Source organism: Notolabrus celidotus, chromosome 11 (genome assembly GCF_009762535.1).
Source record: "Notolabrus celidotus isolate fNotCel1 chromosome 11, fNotCel1.pri, whole genome shotgun sequence".
NCBI lineage: Eukaryota > Metazoa > Chordata > Actinopteri > Labriformes > Labridae > Notolabrus > Notolabrus celidotus.
Window position 1 is genome coordinate 14,354,425 of NC_048282.1, and position 21,693 is coordinate 14,376,117.

The 21,693-nt window shown below is 39.3% G+C and overlaps 1 protein-coding gene across 2 annotated transcripts; it reads left to right on the forward strand.

Moving 5' to 3' along the window:
• Nucleotides 1-226: 226 nt before the first annotated feature.
• wrap73 (WD repeat containing, antisense to TP73) lies at nt 227-21,654 on the forward strand. 2 transcript variants are annotated; one of them, XM_034695376.1, is made up of 13 exons: nt 227-422; nt 2,188-2,273; nt 2,858-3,010; nt 4,426-4,542; nt 12,911-12,983; nt 13,780-13,883; nt 14,292-14,378; nt 14,811-14,945; nt 15,608-15,685; nt 15,764-15,866; nt 15,987-16,112; nt 16,312-16,503; nt 21,135-21,654. In XM_034695376.1, the coding sequence occupies exons 2-13, from the start codon at nt 2,205-2,207 to the stop codon at nt 21,245-21,247; spliced, it is 1,350 nt and encodes a 449-aa protein (XP_034551267.1). In that variant the 5' UTR covers nt 227-422; nt 2,188-2,204; the 3' UTR covers nt 21,248-21,654. The 2 variants fall into 2 exon arrangements, with proteins under 2 accessions (XP_034551267.1, XP_034551268.1); XM_034695377.1 differs by lacking the exon at nt 227-422 and adding an exon at nt 482-527.
• Nucleotides 21,655-21,693: the final 39 nt, after the last annotated feature.

Sequence of the window (21,693 nt, forward strand, 5' to 3'; positions counted from 1 at the left end):
AGAAAGGTATATAAGTGTGCCTACCTTTAAAGACATGAAATCAGTTAAATTAGCCTAAGCCAGAGTGCACATGTAGTCGATGAATATACTCATAAATAATAAAATATGTTATGGAAACTGATCATGAGTATATCGTCGTTTATAAAAGTATGCTCGTAGAAGGAAGGATAAAAAACTACATTTCCCATAAAGCAAAAACTAGCAGCACGGCGATGATTGGACACTGTGGGTGTGACGTCATCTACTCATACAAACAAACTAGCAACAGTTAGGTGAACAGCTTGAGCCCCTGTGAGACAGTCATGCTAAGAAAAACAATTGTTAAAACTGTTTGTTAGACTTTGGCGGCTCTCCCGATCATCGAAGGCAATATAAGTCTCATTTGGGGGGAAGTTTAACCAAAGAGTGTGCAGATAGTGGAGGTAAGCTTCTTCCTAAGTTGCTAATATGCTATCACGACTGGTGGATGAGTCCAAGGATGGCATGAAGTACAGCAAAAGTCTACCTGCTGGCTGATTGAACTCACAGTGAGGAACAATGCAATGAAGTTACAATACCGACCCGGTTCATGTTTGATTTTTACTTTGCCTTCTCCTTAGTCTTTAGCGTGTTAGCTAGGCTGCGTTAGCACTTGTAACTCGGCAGTTTGCTTAGGGGTTGGGTTTAAACCAGTTTACTAGTTTTGCTAGCTGACTCAGATTATTACTATCCTCATATAGTGACCAACTTTCCCTCAGAGAAGAACTGTTTCGGTGTATGAGTATTAAACGTGTGAGTTTGTTTGCTGTGAAGAGCATTTTTAATAAATGGACTTAGAGCACCACCAAGTGTTAGCATTTGGAAATGACAACATTTTACTCGAGTAAGCAGTGGTGGACAAAGTACACAGCTTCATTACTTAAGCCAAAGTATACATACTCCTCTAGTCAATTATTACTCCAATACAAGTGAAAGTTGTTCTGTTAGATTATTACTAGAGTTAATGTACTGGAGTACTTGCTTTAAAAATACTTAAGTACTCAAAGTATTTTTTAAATATCTTAAAACATTGTATTTTCAGAATTAAGTGCAGTCAAGAATACATAGGAGTACATTATGTTACATTATATTTATCTAGAAACCATTACTTGAAACCTCTATAAACTATACCATGGAATAAAAACAGAAACTAAGTTACTCCAAGCACAGACAACTTAGTTTGAAATGTTCACCTGGAATGAAACAAATGTTACGTAGCTCAACACGCTTTCTCATTATACGTATCATTTCAACATTTCAAATTATACGTATCATTCTTCATTTTAAAAACGTCTAACACGGGCTGAAGATATGACCATGGGTGCTCAGGTGGAGAATTATAGCCATCATTACCACCTCTACATGAACTGCCTGATCTGAGTGATGCTCTGTGTTTGATATACAGGTATGACTAAACCACAGAGACAAACAGAGCTACACAAACACATTTTACTGTCCTAGGGATCAGATTTCAGAAAAGAGAAGGACATTCATGAGCTGACTTCATAGCAAAAGTAGAGAGTAACTAGAGCATTGATAGAAATGTAGTGGAGTAAAAAGTACAACAATTGTCTTCCAAATGAAGTGGAGTAAAAGTAATAAGTCCCCCCCAAAAATAATACTCAAGTAAAGTACAGATAATCAAAAAATGTACTTAAAGGCCCTGTGAGGAGTTTTAAACTGGCTGAGAAACAGACTGAAAATGATACTGATGCCTCTTTATGACCTTGATAGCAAACAAGTCCATCAGCAGCAACACTGACACCTTTTCTGTTGTCATTTTTAATGTCTGAAACCGCCCTGAGGGGGTAGGTTTCCGACCAGATGATGGACACCTCGCTTCAGAAATAGCCTTTATTTGACTGTTTTTCATGGAAATAATCACATTAACTGATAAAGGTGACTGTTAAAAGACAAGAGGATGAGGTTTTTGTTGAAAACACTACTTTTTGCATGTATAGGACAAGAGATAAAAGGTATTGCATTGTTCACAAGGGGCGCCAGAATCGAAAACAAAAAGTTCCTCACAGCAGCTTTAAGTACAGTACTCAAGTAAATTTACTTTGTTACTGTCCACCGCTGTGAGTAAGCGATCTGTCATCACAAATATTTGTATTCAGCTAACATATTTGTAATATACCTCTGTAACTGTTAATTTGTTTTGTACAGGAGCAGCTGCTGATACGATGAATTTCTCTGAGGTATTCAAGCAATCCAACCAGCACTGTAAAGTTTCTCCAGATGGGAAATATTTGGTAAGAGGTTATGATATTTACCTTTTTTTTGTGTGTAGGTTTGTTTAGTACAAATAATACTTTCAACTTTGTTATAGTCCACATTGTCGGGTTTCTAGTTCAACTTTGTTCATAGTAAAGTGTGTGGACTTTTTCTCCATGCCATCATGAACAACATCCACCACTCTCTCTATAACGTGCTGGTGAAAAATACATTCAGACCAAGACTCATATTCCCCAAATGCACCACAGAATGCCACGGGAAGTCATTCCTGCCTGTGGCCATCAGACTGTACAACTCCTCCCTCTGATCACTGATCAATAACCTGTGCTCTGTGCAACAACTGTGCATTACACTGTGCAATATCCTGACCACTTTAACATCCTTCTATATCACCTTCATTCCCAGCTCTTTTGTACGTATTTTATTATTATTTAATTTTAATTTTATTTGTACTTATATCTCATTTTATTCATTCTTTCTATTAATATTTTGACTTTCTTACATACTGTGTATAAGGGCTCTGTAATGACTGAATTTCCCTCCCCGGGATAAATTAAGTATTTCTGATTCTGATTTCTTCTGATTCTGACTTACTCCTCAGGCTACTTGTGTGCAGTACAGGCTGGTGGTGCGAGATGTAAGCACCTTGCAGATACTACAGCTCTACACTTGTCTGGACCAGATATCCCACATGGAGTGGTCTTCTGATTCCCTCTTCATCCTCTGTGCTATGTACAAGAGGGGAATAGTACAGGTGGGCTATTATAAAAGTTTGGGACCACGTTATGTAAATGATCAATCACATGCTTTGTTGATCACAGTCAATAATGCTCCTTTTTAATTAATACTGTTTGTGGTAATCAGGTTCATCAAGGGTTATTTTAAATGAAAGACACATCTCAATTGAAAAGGAGTACTTTGACAAAAGGCCAGAATAAGCAACAGGCTGTGTGTTGTAATCATACAACATCCACTTTTATGTTGTTATATAGACTCAATGTATTGAGAGAAAAAAGAAACTAAGATCTTATAAATCATTTGATAAAACATTCAATTGTTTTCCAAAATAGAGACATGACTGGGAAGTATGGTACTATATCATGAAAGAAATATTTACAATTAAGAATCAGAGGCCTTCAAGCCTACACAGTAGAATCTGATCAATGTATTTGCTGTGTTTATTTGTGGCTGAGAAATGAATATTTCTAGGTAGCTCTATATAACTGGAGATTTTTTGATGGAGAAGGGATTCTTGATATGTATACACATGACATGAAGTGCAATCTTTAGATTTTTAATTATATAATACCATTTTACTATCACATTATGAGTTGATATTTTTCATGACTTAATTTAACAAACGCAAAAATACTAATACCCTGCCAAAACCACTATTTTGTCTTTGTTGTTACTTTGAGCCTTCTCTTCAATTTGCTCATTTTATCCTGAACCTGTAAGGAGTGTTCTTTTCAACAAATAATGTTGCCTGCTTTTAGAAAAGAAATTATACCATTTATCAGGAATCTTTGAAAAATAAAAGGCTGAATCTGTGGCATGCATTGAATCAATTCATCTGATACCTGCCCTACACAGTGGTGTTATACATTACAAATAACGGTTTAGAAATAACTGATCTCATCACTGATGGTCTCATTTACTTTTGTAGGTCAGAAAGAGGCATCAGTATTAATGCCAGTCTGTTTCATTACCAACAAAAGTTCCTTACAGTACCTTTAGAAATATTCCTGCATGACATGCATGATTTCTGAATGCAAAGCTTGATAAACCTAATGTTATATTCCTGAAACTGCTCTACTTATGGTTTATTTTGCATCATGAAAATGTGGATTCTGCTTACGCCCCTAAATATGTTTGAACTTGCATCCTAATAATTGACACTTTGAATGACTTTTTAAATGCCTCAACAAAAATCAAACAAATATTTTGTATGAAAACAAGTCCTGCACACCTGTGTCAGTAACATGTGCATCAAAGTGCAAGTATCTTACCTTTGACACGGTATCCAGCGCCAGTCTTTCATGATGTCTGATGCTCAGGAGTATCTTACAGTTAAAAAGCACTTCTACAGGAGAGAGATACAGGACATGTGTGAAAGATGTCATCAGTAATAGTCGCTGTCTGTTTGTCACTCTCTGTCTTTCTATATAGGTGTGGTCTCTGGAACAGCCGGACTGGCACTGTAAGATTGATGAGGGCTCAATAGGACTACTCTCCTCCCGCTGGAGTCCAGATGGACGTCACATTCTCAACACCACTGAGTTCCATGTAAGTGTGAAGTTGGTGCGTGAGTGTGTGCTTATGAATATGCTTGTCTGGTTTCAACTGTTGCTGGCCCACAAGGAAGGGGGGGACCTGAAAATAGCCAGACACCAGAGCCTTTCTTGAACACCCCAATGCCCCCCCACCTGATGCATGTATTCAGCCTGATTTCATTGCTCCCCTCCTGTTAGCGTCCTGTCATACATGGGTCTCAAATACCACTGGAGCATGGGTGCGATGTGCATGTAACCCCCCCATGTTGCTCCACTATTTTCTTTGGCTGTAAGTCCTGTAAGAGATGTCCTGTTGTTCAACTAACAGTTACAAAATGTATTTTCACAAGTTACTGAAGAAACACTGGGATTTAAAAAGATAATGAAGCAATCAATTTAAGACATGAATATATAAAAACTAAAAGTAGCATTATTTAGAGTAGGTGAATTTATCAGCCATTCTGGGTTGCCCAGGTAGCATGTTACTCAAATCTATAGCGATGAGTAAAAGGCTCTTGTTTCTTTCATATGGTGAAGGTAATCTTTTAGTCTCAGTGCATTGTGTGAAACCACAGGTCACACTTTGGAGGCTAGCAAAGAATGAAGAGGAGATATTCTAGCAAAGAAATAGAAGTGTGCTACATTCTTTACATTTTAGCCCACAAATAAATGTACATTAATGAATCAATAATATGACCGGTTGCATAGTTTACTTTGCATTTTGTACTGAAATTGTCGGTGTATTGTGGTAATGTAATACAGATCCAGGTGTAGATGGAGACATTTATTAGTTCAAACCTTATAAGATAAGATAAGATAAGATAAGATACTCCTTTATTCGTCCCACAACGGGGAAATTCACAGAGTAACAGCAGCAAACAAGAAGGTGTACAGTGCAAGAATTTCAACAAGAATATATATAGAAAAAAAATGTCCATCAGAGACGACAGCTTGGCCATAATTCTCCTGTCAGCCACCACCTCCACAGGGTCCAGGACTGAGCTGGCCTTCTTCACCAGTTTGTTCAGTCTTGCTCTCCTGTATCTTGTCTGCCATCAGCAGGTGAAATCCTTAAATTATAACTTATTACTATAAATAAATATTCTAAATTACTTTTAATAATTCAGTTTAGCATCACTGCATGCTGCTGAAATGTCTTCCTCACGTTCTTTTCTATGTCAGTTTAGTGGCGTCTCCTGTAGGTAGAGAGTGGACTGGTAGAAAAACCTTTGGCACCATATTATTGAGACATAGCAAATGTATGCTCATACATATGCACTGTATGTTGTGATAAAATCAATCCTCACTGCTTTCATATCCGGGAAAAAAAGTCTCACAGAGAAAAAAAAAGCAGGGTATGTTGAATGGTGTTTGTTTAGGTCTGCAGAATGAAACCCAGACTAATAAAGATGCATTTAGTTCCTCTCTATGCCTCTTGACTCCTTGTTTAAATTCACTCCATCGTAAGCACACGCTGTAAGGGGTGAGGAGCTACAGCAGCTACCCTCAAGCCATGTGGAATATGACGGGGGGCCACCGTGGTGGGTTGTGTCTGTCATTCTGAACCTGACTCCAGGAATCATTTGACAGGTGTTGTGGCCCCACACACAACTGTGTCTGGTCTGGTGAAGGGTGCAAGGAGTGCAAGTGTCTGTGGCATGTCTGCTTTGTGTCTGACTGCATCCTCCTCCAAAAAGAAAAAGAATATCAGAACGGTACAGAAAAGACTCAGCCCCTTCAGGGGGTAAGGCGCAGACAGGGATCATCATGGCTCAGTTCTTAGAAAGTCTGTGTGTGAGTTGCCTGGCAGTCATCGAATGCTTTTCTCAATTTTCTTTCTAAATGTATCTTTGTCAAATGACTTGTCATTGAACACCACCTCTGCTGTTACTTACTGTTGTTAAGTTTCAAGATTTCCTCTTCCTTTTTTCGGTTTTCCATTTCCCCTTTACTTGTGTTTCAGTGAAGTTGAGATAGGAGTTGTTGTATGAGGTTTTTTGTGTTAAACAAGTTGTTTGATGAAATGAAAATTGTTTTCTAACACTTTAAATAAACAGCAGTTTATTCAGAAAATTTTAAAAAGCATTATTTTTAAGATTTCCTTGTTTTCATTGAATCCCTGATCTAGATTTCAGTAATTTAAAGCTAAAAATCAACTGAAGCACAGTTCAAATCTCATTCTTCTCTTTCCTAGATTATAAATTCTTTAAAGTCAATATGGTGTACGGGTGACAATTGCAAAGCCTTGGCATGCTATAAGAAATACAAAATGGCAAGTTGTGAAATAACAAATCCTCTCCCCTTTGGCCTTGTTGCTGTCACAGGGGATTTTCTGTAATTTACTGCAGAGTGCATGAGGGATGGAGAGCCAGTTTACGCCTGGTATTAACACATCTCCTGGGTGATCAAATCACAAGTGGACAGCAGTATGAACAGCAGTTTACACATTGTGATAAGAGTATGTTTCCACCAGCGTCTCTGGGGACCGCTTGTGTTCACATCTCAACACATAACCGACATCGTTTTGCTATTAAAAGCATCAACTGCTAAAAAGTATAACGCACACTTGAAGGACAGGAAGAGAGATGAAGTGGGGGCACTGTACCTCACCAACAGACTGCCGTGTGTTCTACATTTCTTACACATCCTTTTCTGTCATGTTTTCAAATGCTTGAAATGGCATGAGGAACGATGGAACTAAAAGAGTTTCATGAGACACGGCAGAGAGGTGTGTAATTGGGAAAAGATGACAGTCAGATTGTCAACTCCTGGTTATAACTGTTGCCCTGAAATCATAAAATAGGCAGTCCCTCATTGAGGCCTAGGTCACATTGGCATACATCCTGCTGAACTAATGTGGCCATATGCATTTTAGACCTGCAAATTAGATCTGCAAATGTGTCCTAAGTGATCTAATGTCACTGCATCTTGGGTGGATTTACACCTGTAGCCGTTCTTTCTGCATTTACTTTGATGAAAGCTTTTGGATTAACAGCAGGAGTGTAACAGCTGACATGAAACTAAGGATCAAATCAGATGGGGCTCACTATAGCTTCTACTGAATAGACAATCTAATCCCAGATTAGAGATAGACCGATAGGGTTTTTTCAGGGCCGATACCGATTATTGGTAGTCAAGAAGGCCAATAACCGATATTTGGAGCCGATATTCATTTGAAGTAAAAGGGAAAATATTGTCGTCAAAATTTTGAATTATACAAACTCCAATGCTTAACTTCGTATAAATGCCTTTAAGCATGTTTATTGAACAGCTTTTCAGATTTGCAACATGTTAAAGGTTTTGTTTTTATCTTAGACAATAGACATCTTTGTTTTAAAATTCTAACAAAAAGTGCAGGGAGCTCCCAGGCTCAGCAGCATGTCTGATAAAGTTAAATGAAAACTTAAACAAATAAATAACTACCTAAAGTTGTCTATGGTAATTTAAGTTTTCCAAAATTTCAATATAACTGAAATGTAATCTTTCACTTATCTTTCTTTTAAAGGGATATCTCAGTTTTTTTGAGTGGGGTTGTATGAGTCTTAATCACTAGTAGTTGTAGGGGCCACAACAGATGCTGCTCAGCTCGTCCCCTGTGATGAGAAACTGCAGGAGAAATGAGCCAAAATAACCCAGTTTTAAATTGATCTCTTATCGGCAGTCGGATTTTTAAAAAAAGGCAGATGCCGATATGCATCAAAATGCCGAATATCGGCGCCAATAAACGGCCCGGTCGATAATCGGTCTATCCTTAAATCAGATGCATTGATTAGTGCCAGTACTGATCACCCTTTTTTGGGAAGCTTTTTTTCCTGTCTTAAACCACCCATGTGTTTCCTGTTCAAAGTGTGCCAATTTGATAACTAAAAAAGTCTAATCAAAGGTTTATAATATATGTTTTTTCATTTAACCAAACGTGAAATATTTACAGTTAAGTGACCCCACATCAGTATTTCTGCTCAAAAACTTTGGGAAAACAATGCTGAGCCATCGAGCAGCCCTAAAGCTGTACCTTTGTATTATAAACACATTGTAATAGTCCTTTTTTATTGTCTGGATTACATTCTTGTGAGCTCATTGATGGGTATTTTCAATGGTATAATAGAAGAAAGCTTTTCATTGCAGTCCATAATACAACTACCATGATGTGATGAATTTATAAACCTGCCTTTATCACTTAGCTAAATGTAAGCAAGTAGTTAAAACTGCATACTGTCCTTTTGTTGAGGATGCAGAAGCAAAGCAGGCACCACATTGCCAAGGGCCCCACTGAACTTACCTTCACCCCTGCCCAAGATTTCATTAAGACTGTGCCAGACGGGTGTTCGTGTCAGGCTTGAGTTTCAGCTCCACTCATAAACAGCCTGCTATATTAACTTGTTTAGGGACAGCTGCCTGTGGGGTAGATTGTGCCTGTTTGTGTGTGTGTATGTGTATGTGACTTTTTTTAAGCCAGTGCAGTGTACATTGTGTTTCACAGCAAACTGCATACTTTCACATTTTTGTGGATAGACAATTTAGAGTTTACATTTAATATTATACAGTAACAGTAGCAAAAAGACTACAAATATTGGTCCCCAGTGCTCAAGTGTGTTTCAGTGGCAACCCTAAAAAGCCTGTAGTTGAGGTGAGCCACACATTTCCAGCCTGCCAGAAATGCTTTTGTGCTGTCATTAAACGCTTCAAGTTGAAATACTTTGATTTAGATGCAGATATGTTTACAACTGCTTTCAGATATGGGGTGGCGCCATTTCACAGGTTTAATAGAAAGTTGCATTGCTGAACATAGCTGGTGTATTGCGAGACTTCATGCAAGTCATCTCCTATATGAATTCCAATTGTTTATCTTAGGACCTCACAAAATGCGGCTCACGCATCCATGTTAATCCACCTTTACCAGCTGAGGGGTGATAAACTGAGGGTGGAAAAACTCCAGCCAAGGACATCACTGAGCTTCACCTCTCTAATGGTTTTTACATTGTTGGGATCGGATTAGCGATAGCATTCTTGGCCAGTACCGCTGGAGCCTCGCTAACATGTAGCATTGTTGGCAACAGTGCTACTGAACTAAACTGCAAACGTAGGCAGCTGCTGCTTTGCAGTACGGGACAATAGCTCACCCATACCTACGGGTGGGCTGTGAGGGGCTCCAATTCCTTGGTAGAATCATGAGGCTGTAATAGGAGAAATCGGCTATATTGGTTTGAAATTGCTTCCTATGTGGAATGCTTACAGTCTAATCCTCTGCTGACAGATAGGCCTATATGGCATCAAATACACTCTCCCATTTTCTGGCACTTGCTGAGGCGCGCAAAAAGAATAGCTGATAGATATATTTGATTTCAAGTTGCTGTCAGTAACTTTTGTCCACAACAGATCTTAGTTATCATGTTGCCTACAGGCCGTCTTGTTGGGAATGCTCCTTAATTCTTTGGGTTCTGTCTATGAATACTTGACGTGATGGTTCGAATTGAGCCTCACTTGTCACATTTGGCGGTGTCTTAACAAGACTGTCTTGTCACAACATTTTAAGTATACTTTAATTGTACATTTCTTAATTACACTAATAGTCTCTACATTTCTGAAGGGCTTACAGGCTTTATTATGAAAGACAACTATACATCCACTGAAGCCCTATTTAGAAAACCCTCTGATCACGATTTGCTTGAAATCTGAAGGGACCTCAGACAGCTTCTTATGATAAGGAACCCTTAGACATACAGTATAAAACAGAAAGATGTTCTTGTCTGTGATTACACTTAATGCTGATCACCAGTCACAGTTACGCTAACCAAGGCACAACATTTTTTTTTTCCGTCTTTGATGAATTAACGGCACCTGTGGTTTGGATTTTTGCTTCACGCCACCCTGAGGTCCCAAGTTCTTATCCCCAAGCGTCTGCTCACCTTTGGTGATGAAAATGTATCTAAGGTGTAGCTTTACCAACCAAGGATCTTGTTGCATACCACCCCACATGAAGAAGCATTTCCCACCTATTTTCCTCATGCCACCCTTCCTCCAACCAGTTTAAGGTTACACTGCCTTTCAGGGCTCGTCCTCCCTGCATCCCCCCCTATACGGCAGGTTCATGGCATCTAAGAAGTGTAAGTGTGTTTGTGTTTGAGCAGTGTTGATGTTAGTTTCTATGGCACCGTGTCTGAGGGGATGTCCAGGAAGCGTGCAGTGAGATGTTATTACAGGGTCTACACAGCTGGATGTCTTGAACCGAACAGGAGGGTCAACACTTCAGCCCAGTTAGGTGACAGACTTAGCTCAGTTCAAATGTCTGCCCAGACACTATGATGAAAGCCTTGACACTTCAATAGTTTTATCTCTGCAGTTACTCAAGTGAGCCCCACTTTGTTGTTTTTAACTGTGATTTTTATTTTTCCCTCTCTGACATTAACTTTGCTCTGTGTGAGAAAATGTCTGTGTTTAATACACAACCAGGTGTCTTCATTTTTTCCAATCCTAATAATTTATATGTGGCATACCATGAGCTGTAAAGGAAGGTGTGAGGGGCATACATACAGCACCAATGTAAATGCATTGTAACTAACTATTTGCTAACTTATTGCAAATAACTATTGTATCCATCTGAATCGCACTGTTCTTCATACTGTGTATGTTTTTTTTAAATAACCTGGTGCAATTTTATCCATGCAATAACTGACCTTACTATCTATGTATCAGATAGAAGTGTACATAGTGTGTATACATCTGTAATAGTTGCCATATTTTATTTTATTTTATTTTATTTTATTTTATTTTATTTTATTTTATTTTATTTTATTTTATTCTATTCTATTTTACCTTTATCATTATTATTCTTATTCTTATTATATTTTTAACTGTTAGTACATTGTTGTATTTCCCTGTCCCGTGTTGTGAGCTGCTGTAACAAAATAGTTTCTCCCAATGGGGGACCAATAAAGTATATCTTATCTTATATTATCTTCTGTAAATTGATCAATAAGATTGTATGCATCAAGAGGAATCTTAATTAGACAGAAAAGAAAGCACCATTACTATTACTAGCATTAAATGTATTGAAGCTGTGTGTGTGTGTGTGTGTGTGTGTGTGTGTGTGTGTGTGTGTGTGTGTGTGTGTGTGTGTGTGTGTGTGTGTGTGTGTGTGTGTGTGTGTGTGTGTGTGTGTGTGTGTGTGTGTGTGTGTGTGTGTGTGTGTGTGTGTGTGTGTGTGTGTGTGTGTGTGAAATTGCAGAACAACACAGTAATGAAGCTGTAATTGTATTTATAGAAAGTTTTACATAATGTCATGTATTGGTTTGCTGCCACATGTAGCCTGTGGGACCTCAGCAAAGTGTTCTGTGTAAACTTATAAGCACATAGTCAGACATGCAGTGAAACAGACCACACATTCCCTGTCAGTGTCTCTAAGACCTGTTATATGATTCTTGTGTCTTGAAGATCAAAATAAGCTGGTTAGTATTTGAATGGCTCCTGCCAGGATTGGGCATTAACGCTACTTTTTTGTGACTTGCAGCAAGAGCATTTCTCATTGGAACTGCTTCTCATTTTAGGGAATGCCGCAATCTGCTGGCTATGCAACTTCCTGTTGATGTGTCAATTTTAGAGCTCAATTACATCTTAGCGGACTGGTCTTCTTTCCTAATGCGTGGATATGTTGTGTCAGATCTGCTAATTTCATTTGAGCCCCAAAAGTCTGAATTTAATTTGTATGATCTTTTTTGTTTCTGTCAGTGACTGCAGCATCTCAACATGTGCTCTCACTGCTTGTGGAAATACACCAATAGGCACTTCTCCACACGCCAAGCACCTGACATAGCCATCCATGTAGTGAAGGATGGATTCTTGTCTGTGTCTCACATCCTTCACAGAGATTTGTCAGTGACCTCCTCAAAGACTTAAGGCTCTCTGTCCACAGTTGTTAAAGGGCATGATAGACCGTACTACACAGCGCTGTGGCCTAACTTGTGGACAAGTTTTGGTTGCATTGCCCACTAAATTGAATAGTGACTCTGTTTTTTGAGCATTCATACGGACACTGTAGATAACACTTAGTAGATCCCAGCCACAGTTAGGATCTGCTTATTGAATAAGAGAGCTGAATTTGATCTTCAGCAACTTCTTTTTTTATATTTAATTTATTTATTTTATTTAAATTAAATATATATATTTATTTAATTTGTTAACACTTTTCATATATAGATATTGGAAACAGATTTCCTTAATTATGAATATTTGAACTGGCTTTAAAATTCATTAATCCTCATGCATTCATTTGAATAGGCTTTTGCCTGTTGTGCTGTCTGGCAGTATGGTCTGCTTGTTAACTTTCCATTTAGAGATAATCCTTAGTTTGCCTTATTTCTCTCTTTTCTCTTGTGCCTCAACAGCTGAGAATCACCGTCTGGTCCCTGTGCACCAAAGCAGTGTCCTACATCAAGTATCCCAAAGCATGTCAGAAGGGTCAGTATGAGAGTAATATTGTTGTATTTATTTATTATCGCCTGGCTTATGATTGTATAAGTATTACACAGAGTACCTGAGGACAGGGCCAGTCGTCTTAGTGCCTCAGCGTGCTTCATGAATCACATGCCGTTCTTTACCTTGGGGCACAACCCTGGATATGTGGCCAAACTATAGTCCTCTTTGCTGACAGCTGTGCCCCTCTTCAGTAAATGGGGCATGCTCCTCATAACAGGCCTGTCAGCAGCATGGGGAAAAATGATGGTCTATGACTCTCCCCATTTTCCGCATGCAATACTATGCCCTTCTGAAACCTGTGAATCCTCACAGCCGTCATATAAATAATACGGCCATGATAGCTACATACCAGCGACCTGCTGGTGCCAAAGTGTCACATTAGTATATTGGATGAAATACACAAGCAGCATTTAGTAACATGTTCACTGCTCTTTTTATAGCATGCATACTGTTGTTGTTGTTGTTTTTTTTTACCACAATTGACTTTATTTGTTATTGCATTTATTAATTCACTTCTACTGCCTGGCTAAACTTTGCTTGAGAAATGTAGTATTATGAGTGATTAGTAGCAAAAAAACAACTAAGTAATAGTTAATATATGCTTTGTAATGACTATACCATACCATGTACTGTTAACTCTTTTGTTTTTGTTTTAGTTCTTAATACTTATTTATTTTCAACTTGGCTGTGACTGTATCATTGTAGGGTTTTTGTTGTTTAGTGATAGTACTCTGTAACTTGTAGTTACCTATATAATTATAGATTCTTTCAAACACAGGTATCGATTTCAGCAGAGATGGTTGCTATATGGCTTTGGCTGAACGCCGCGACTGCAAAGACTATGTTAGTGTATTTGTATGTGATGACTGGCATTTGCTCAGGGTAAGTAGAACTGAATTTTATGACCATTATTATATTTATTTCACATGTTAGCAGGCTACATAAGCAACAGTATGAAAACAAGAACTGATAAATAACTATGTAACCAGGGAAAAAAAGTTTGCAGTTAATCAATACATTTCTGTTTCAACATTTGATGTGTTGTCTTTGCCCTATTTTCAATTAATTATAGGCTTTGAATGATTTGTGAATCATCAAAATCTGTTTTTATAAACATTTTGCAAAACACCTCATTCCTTTTTGGAATTGGAATTGTAGTATGAATTGCAAATGAAATAATAGCAGATGTTACTTTGGTCATTAACCAAGTTGGAGGCATAACTTGTTGTTTGTTGAGCCATGCTAACCGGAACGCACAGTATTAATTGATATAACGTCACTCTGCTGCAGCATTTTGAGACTGAGACGCAGGACCTGGGAGGGCTGGAGTGGTCTCCCAATGGTTGTGTCCTGGCGGTGTGGGATAGCTGTCTGGAGGTGAGTCATTTGCTCCACAGATTCAATATGAGCGAGAGAATAGGACAGCGTAAACAGACTTGATCGTTTTTGGGGAATTTATTACTATTTATTTACAGTGTGTAGGCATGTTAGGTACATGGTTGAATACAACCTATTCCCTTTCCTCAGAAACTGTTGTAGGTATGCACTGCAGGACTCTCACTGAAGTCAGAAGTAGATGTCATTTCTGTACAACAATTTAATGCTTGAAATAGTTCAAATGTTTGACACCCTGTCATATACAGAAATGTATCAGTGACAAGCTTCATGTGTCTTTAAAGGAATCAGCTGTTAAAGGGAACTATCCGTCATCGTCAGAGCTCTGCAACATTTAATTCAATCAAGCCTATCCTTGACATTAACAGATGATGAATAGTAAGGCTGTTTCGTTTATGTTTGTCATTCATGCAGTACAAGGTGTTGATGTATTCTCTGGATGGCCGGTTGCTGTCCATCTACAGTGCCTATGAGTGGTCGCTGGGTGTGAAGTCTGTGACCTGGAGCCCCAGCAGCCAGTTCCTGGCCATTGGCAGTTATGATGAAAAAGTAAGGGCATCAACTACACTGTTGTGCCTGATGACAGTGAGAAATAGGATATCACATTAAAGCTTGCCACAACATAACAGACTCATAGTACCAGTAATCTGTAAAAAGCCATGTGTTTATGGCTGGTGACATTGAGACAACAGGTATGACATCAAGGCATTACGCAACACAACTATCACAAATACAGCTGATCTTACTGAGAACACATCTGAAAAGTTTTCTGTGTGTTTTAAATAGTAGGGAAGCACCATAGAGGTGCAGTCTGACATAAGCCAGTTTTTTTTTTTAAAGAAAACAAGATGTGTCTTTTTTTTTTATCCCACTTCTATCTTATCAGAACCCTTCACCCGCATCAACCATAAAACAACTCAAATAGCAATTGAGTCAGAGATCGTAAATGTTACTCTAGAAGCAGCAAATTTAGCTTAGAGCCACTATCCTCATGCGGATGAGATGCAAGAGACCACTTCACACATCCTCAGCCTCTTCCTTTTTTCATTTTCACACTTATTCCTCCACCCAAACTTTGTCTGACATGACTTGAGGCATTTCTCACATGCACACAGTACACATGTATTTGTTTAAATTGTCAAATATGTTCACATCGGGCTATAATTGCTTAATATCTGCAAAAAAAAATGACTGATACCCTTTTTATTCAGGTCCGCATCCTCAATCATATCACATGGAAAAAAATTACACAGTTTGAGCACTCGGCAACCATCAACAATTCCAAAGCTGTGAGTATTTTCCAGCCTTCATGATGAGCTTTGAAATCACTGCAGTTCAGTTACTGACTACTTTTGTTGTGTTTCTAGGTTGTATATAAGGAAGTGGAAAGAAGGCCAGCTGTTGGAAGTGATGACCTGTCGCTACACAACATTACAATTGGTACCACCCTCTTCAACACCCAGAGCCAATGTACACGTTTTTGATATCTTTCAGAAATATCTTAAAAGCAGTATCTGGATAAACTATTGAGGTCAAGTAATGAACATTTTCTAATCACAAACTCTGAATTAATGTTGCCGTCTCCACCAGATGAGATCTGTCAACCTCCAGTCCAAATTCCTGTGATCAAACCAGATCCAGATCGAGCCAACCCGAAGATAGGTGTCTCTGCTTTGGCATTCAGCTCAGACAGTCGCTATTTAGCAACCAAAAACGGTAAGCATTCTTACAACTGTTTACCTTTTCTCTGCATTGACTTCTCAATGCACAAAAAATTTCTTTTCTGAATAAGATTTTGCGCTTTTGGTCTTACAGGTCAACTCAATTGATAGCTATTTTCCTTTTACTGCCAGTGATCCATGGTTCCAGAAGCTGAGAATGCCTCATATGTGAATGTATGTTTCTCTGACTATAGACAACATGGCTAGTGCTGTCTGGGTGTGGGATATGCAGAAGATGACCCTTGAGGCTGTGCTTGAGCAGACATCAGCTGTGCGGTGCTTTCAGTGGGATCCACGACGCCCTCGGCTGGCACTATGTACAGGCAACACCAAACTCTATCTCTGGTCCCCAGCAGGCTGTGTTTCTGTCCAAGTCCCCACTGAAGGTAACAGACTTTAGTTCACACATGAACTCCTGGATTGTTCTAGACATAACAGGGACATCCAGTACCTAATGTATTTGAGAATTGCATTTCACACATGCACCTCATAGGGCAAGGTTGTCACTGTCAGCTGTGCTCTCACAGTTGGACCTACCTTGCTTGGCTCAAGTGAATGCCTGGAGAGAGTGTGATAGGGGCTTATGCCATTGAGAGTGCATTCAACCCCGGTATTAGTTTACCTCCTGGGTAATCAGATCAAAAATGGATAGCCAGGGTTCCCACGCATCCTGGAAAACCTGGAAAACCTGGAAAACAGTTGACCAGTTTTCCAGTACTGGAAAACACCTGGAAAATGGGAGAAAAAGTCAAATGTCCTGGAAAATCACATATAGTCCTGGAAAATTATTCCAACATGGCTGCGTGCGACCTGACCCTATTAACAAAACACATCCCCATTCATTGAAAGTTGAGTGCATGCTGTGCTGGAAAAGACAGCGACACTGCGCAACTTTTTTCACATCTTTTCTCCTTGACTTCATAATCATGCATTCACAGAAAACAGGGGTATATTGTTTATGTTTTATGGTACATTAGGCTCAATTACCGTACTCTAGCTCAGTTGTTCTCAAAGTGGGGTCCTGGGACCCCTGGGGGTCTGCGAACCATAACGTGGGGGTCCATGAAATAATTTGAATACATTTCTAGTAAATTATAAAATTGTGCTGCCATTACAAAACAGCATACACCATTGTTATGATACCATCTGGTGGCTCGAAGCGATATGCAAGTCTTGTTACTGTTAATTTTCTGAAAGCGTTTAAGATCAATTACTTGAAAAGTATAAATGCTGTGGAAGGAATGAAATGACCCTCTGTTTTAAAGTATACAAGTGGTATTTACTTGATTCAAATTGAAGTGTTATCTGTTTATCACTAAGGTACAGGTCCGAAGTATTTACATTGATACGTTTTACAATACAAATAGTTCCAAGGGAAACTAAGAGTGCAAATAGTAGTAAGCATGGGCTTTAGTGATTGGAAGTTGGGCTCTTTCGACTCCCGAACCGCTCTTAATTTAGGATCTTTTGTAGCCGTATATTTTACCTTAACTTTGCAAAAACTAATGGTTTGTGTTGAAAACCCTTTTACGTACAGTGTTTTTATGAGAAGCCTTATAATTGCCCAATTGTGTGCATTTATTCTGTTACAAAATCATTCTCACCCTGATCCTAGGGTTATGATTAGGGTTAGGGTTAGGGTTGTGATTAGGGTTAGGGTTGTGATAAGGGTTAGGGTTATGATTAGGGTTAGGGTTGTGATAAGGGTTAGGGTTAGGGTTGTGATAAGGGTTAGGGTTGGGTTGTGATTAGGGTTAGGTGAGGGGAAGCGAACCTGTCCCCCTTAATGGGGGGGCAGGAGGTGCATGGTCCTTCCCCCAAGGTGCCCCGCCCCAAGTCGTCCGGGGCCGGTACGGTGGTGGTCTACGGTCATCGTGGTCAGAGCTCATAGTGACACTTTTATCATTTTTAAACTATATAATTTAGTCTTTTTTGTTATTTTTTAAATTAGGGTTGTGATTAGGGTTAGGGTTGTGATTAGGATTAGGGTTAGGATTAGGGTTAGGTTTATGATAAGGGTTAGGATTAGGGTTAGGTTTAGGATTAGGGTTAGGGTTAGGATTAGGGTTAGGGTTAGGTTTAGGGTTAGGGTTAGGTTTAGGATTAGGATTAGGGTTAGGGTTAGGATTAGGGTTAGGTTTAGGATTAGGGTTAGGGTTAGGATTAGGGTTAGGGTTAGGATTAGGGTTAGGGTTAGGATTAGGGTTAGGTTTATGGTTAGGGTTAGGATTAGGGTTAGGGTTAGGTTTAGGATTAGGGTTAGGTTTAGGGTTAGGGTTAGGGTTAGGATAGGGTTAGGGTTAGGTTTAGGATTAGGGTTAGGGTTAGGATTAGGGTTAGGATTAGGATTAGGGTCAGGGTTAGGATTAGGGTTAGGGTTAGGTTTAGGGTTAGGGTTAGGGTTAGGATTAGGGTTAGGATTAGGATTAGGGTTAGGATTAGGGTTAGGGTTAGGTTTAGGATTAGGGTTAGGATTAGGTTTAGGGTTAGGGTTAGAATTAGGGTTAGGGTTAGGTTTAGGATTAGGGTTAGGGTTAGGTTTAGGATTAGGGTTAGGGTTAGGGTTAGGGTTAGGTTTAGGATTAGGGTTAGGGTTAGGGTTAGGTTTAGGATTAGGGTTAGGTTTAGGATTAGGGTTAGGGTTAGGATTAGGGTTAGGATTAGGTTTAGGATTAGGGTTAGGGTTAGGATTAGGGTTAGGATTAGGGTTAGGATTAGGGTTAGGGTTAGGGTTAGGGTTAGGGTTAGGATTAGGGTTAGGATTAGGGTTAGGATTAGGGTTAGGGTTAGGCTTAGGGTTAGGGTTAGGATTAGGGTTAGGATTAGGGTTAGGGTTAGGTTTAGGTTTAGGATTAGGGTTACGATTAGGGTTAGGGTTAGGATTAGGGTTAGGTTTAGGATTAGGGTTAGGGTTAGGGTTAGGGTTAGGGTTAGGATTAGGTTTAGGTTTAGGATTAGGGTTAGGGTTAGGATTAGGGTTAGGGTTAGGATTAGGGTTAGGGTTAGGGTTAGGGTTAGGATTAGGGTTAGGGTTAGGATTAGGTTTAGAACCAGAACTAAACTTAAGCATACAGAACCAGAATCAAACTCAACCAGAACCAAATCAGAACTGAACCAGAACATACCAGAGTTGAACCAGAACTGAACCAGAACCGAACCAGAACCAAACCAGAACTGAACCAGAACCGAACCAGAACCGAACCAGAACGGTACCAGAACTGAACCAGAAGCTAACCGGAACCGAACCAGACCCGAACCAGAACCGAACCAGAACCGAACCAGAACCGATCCATACCAGAACCGTACCAGAACCGAACCAGAACCGAATCAGACTTGAACCAGAACAAACCAGAGCCGAACCAGAACCAAACCAGAACCGAACCAGAACCGAATCAGAACCGGAACCGAACCGAACCATACCAGAAACGAACCAGAACCGTACCAGAACCGTACCAGAACCGAACCAGGATCGGAACCGAACCGAATCAGAACCATACCTGAAACGAACCAGAACCGTACCAGAACTGAACCAGAACTTGAACCGAACCAGAACCGTACCAGAAACGAACCAGACTTGAACCAGAACCGAACCAGAACCATACCAGAACAGAACCAGAAATGAACCAGAACCAAACTCAAGCAAACAGAACCAGAACCAACTCAGGTAAACAGAAATAGAACCAACTCAAGCAAACAGAACCAGAACCAAACTCTAGCAAACAGAACCAGAACCAGGACCAAACTCAAGAAAACAGAACCAGAACCAAACTGGAGCAAACATTATTAATGTCCTCAGGTTGGCATTGATAAAAATCAGATGCCCCAGCTTGGATGGGCTGATCCGATTTCTCCTCTCACTGAGTATTTGCCCGGTCTTCAAGAAGACTCTCTCTGATGGAACAGATGAAGCCAGGATACACAGCCTCCCCTCCATCACCTGTATCCTATATCCTCACATATGATGCTCTTCTGATTCACTATAAAGCATCGGCTCTCAGAGCCGCAGCTTTTGATCATGACACATCACTCATGTGCTTAATCTGTGTTACAATTATGAGGGGGCTATGGACAATTTTCTCACATGTAAGGGGTCCCTGGCTCCAAAAAGTTTCAGAACTCCTGCTCTAGCTTGTAGGAGTGCAAACTCCTGATAGTGAAAACAAACGGAACAAAAAGAGCGACACAGCTGCACAGAAACTCCACGTTGTAGACATCGCTGATCATAAATATCATGAATATCACGAATAAGCAGGTATATTTTGAGTCTGAGTTGAGTTGAGAAACATTTGTGGCCATTTTTGTCATTCAGATCTATTTAGGTCACTAAAGCACTGATCCTCTGATCATTATTATTATTTAATTATTTCAGTAAGGAAGCTTCCTGATTCCTTTGCTGGCTCTTTTGTTTTTTTCTTTGCTCATTTTATATTTTTTGAGAAAAGAGAAAGCTGAGATGAGAGTTGCCCATCATTGTTACTTGGTTGCACTAATAAAGTGAATTGCTGTACATCTGTGGTTGCATTATTCTCTTATCAATTTGCCATCATTTTAAGTATGTAAGAGATGATTTCATTGATAGCTATAGACTACATGTCTTTCAATGTAGACTTCCACTGAGAGGAACATATTAGACTATTTAGGAACTAAATTAGGAACTAAATTTAGACTGTCATACCAGCTTGATCATCAATGAAAATGTCCTGGAAATGTCCTGGAAAATGATCTCTGGAAAAGAGTGGGAACCCTGATAGCATTTGGTTGTAGCATTAAACGTAGCGTTAACACCAAATACCAATTACCACTTGTGATCAGATCCCACTTCATGAGCCTCATTTAGCTTGACTTAGAAACATGAATGATGATAAACTAATACCACATGTCGATACCAAGTTACAACAGGGTATAAAGACATGATGAAGTGGTCCCTTTTTCGGAATGCACATTGCTTTTGTTTCTCTCTTTTCTTGTATTTTTGAATTCATTGAGATTGCATTTGATTGTTTCTCTCTCCTGTCAGGTGGTTTCCAGGTCCAGTCACTAAACTGGCACTGCAGCGGAGACTCTCTGATCCTGCTCTCAAAGGAGCAGCTATGTTTGTGCTACATGGATACTGACCAGGAAGACAAGTAAAACACACAAAAACACAGGCCTCAAGAAAGACTGGATTACAGTTTAGGGTTTTTCTTATCATTCACTTGGTGAAGAATGTGTAAAAGTGATGATCACAAGACTGATCTGAGAGCTCCTCCTGAAAAAAATGTGTCTTAACATGTTGAACTGCTATTCCACTCCAAGGTGTGAAAGGTGCTCAGTGCTGGTTACTGGGATGTTCCATTTCATGTTAGAAGCACAAATATTTTCTTCTTGAGGACAAATAATGGATAAATATCCCTTTTTAAATAATTGAATGCGCACTTAAGGTCTAGTTTTTGACACTGAGAAGAAAGATGTTTACATAGTTTACTTTGTGTTCTTTTAATATATTTGTGCATCTAAATTGTGTAACTATTTTGAATAAATTTTGTTATAATAATGCATCTCAGTGTGAGTTCATAAAAATATGTTTGTTGCAGTCT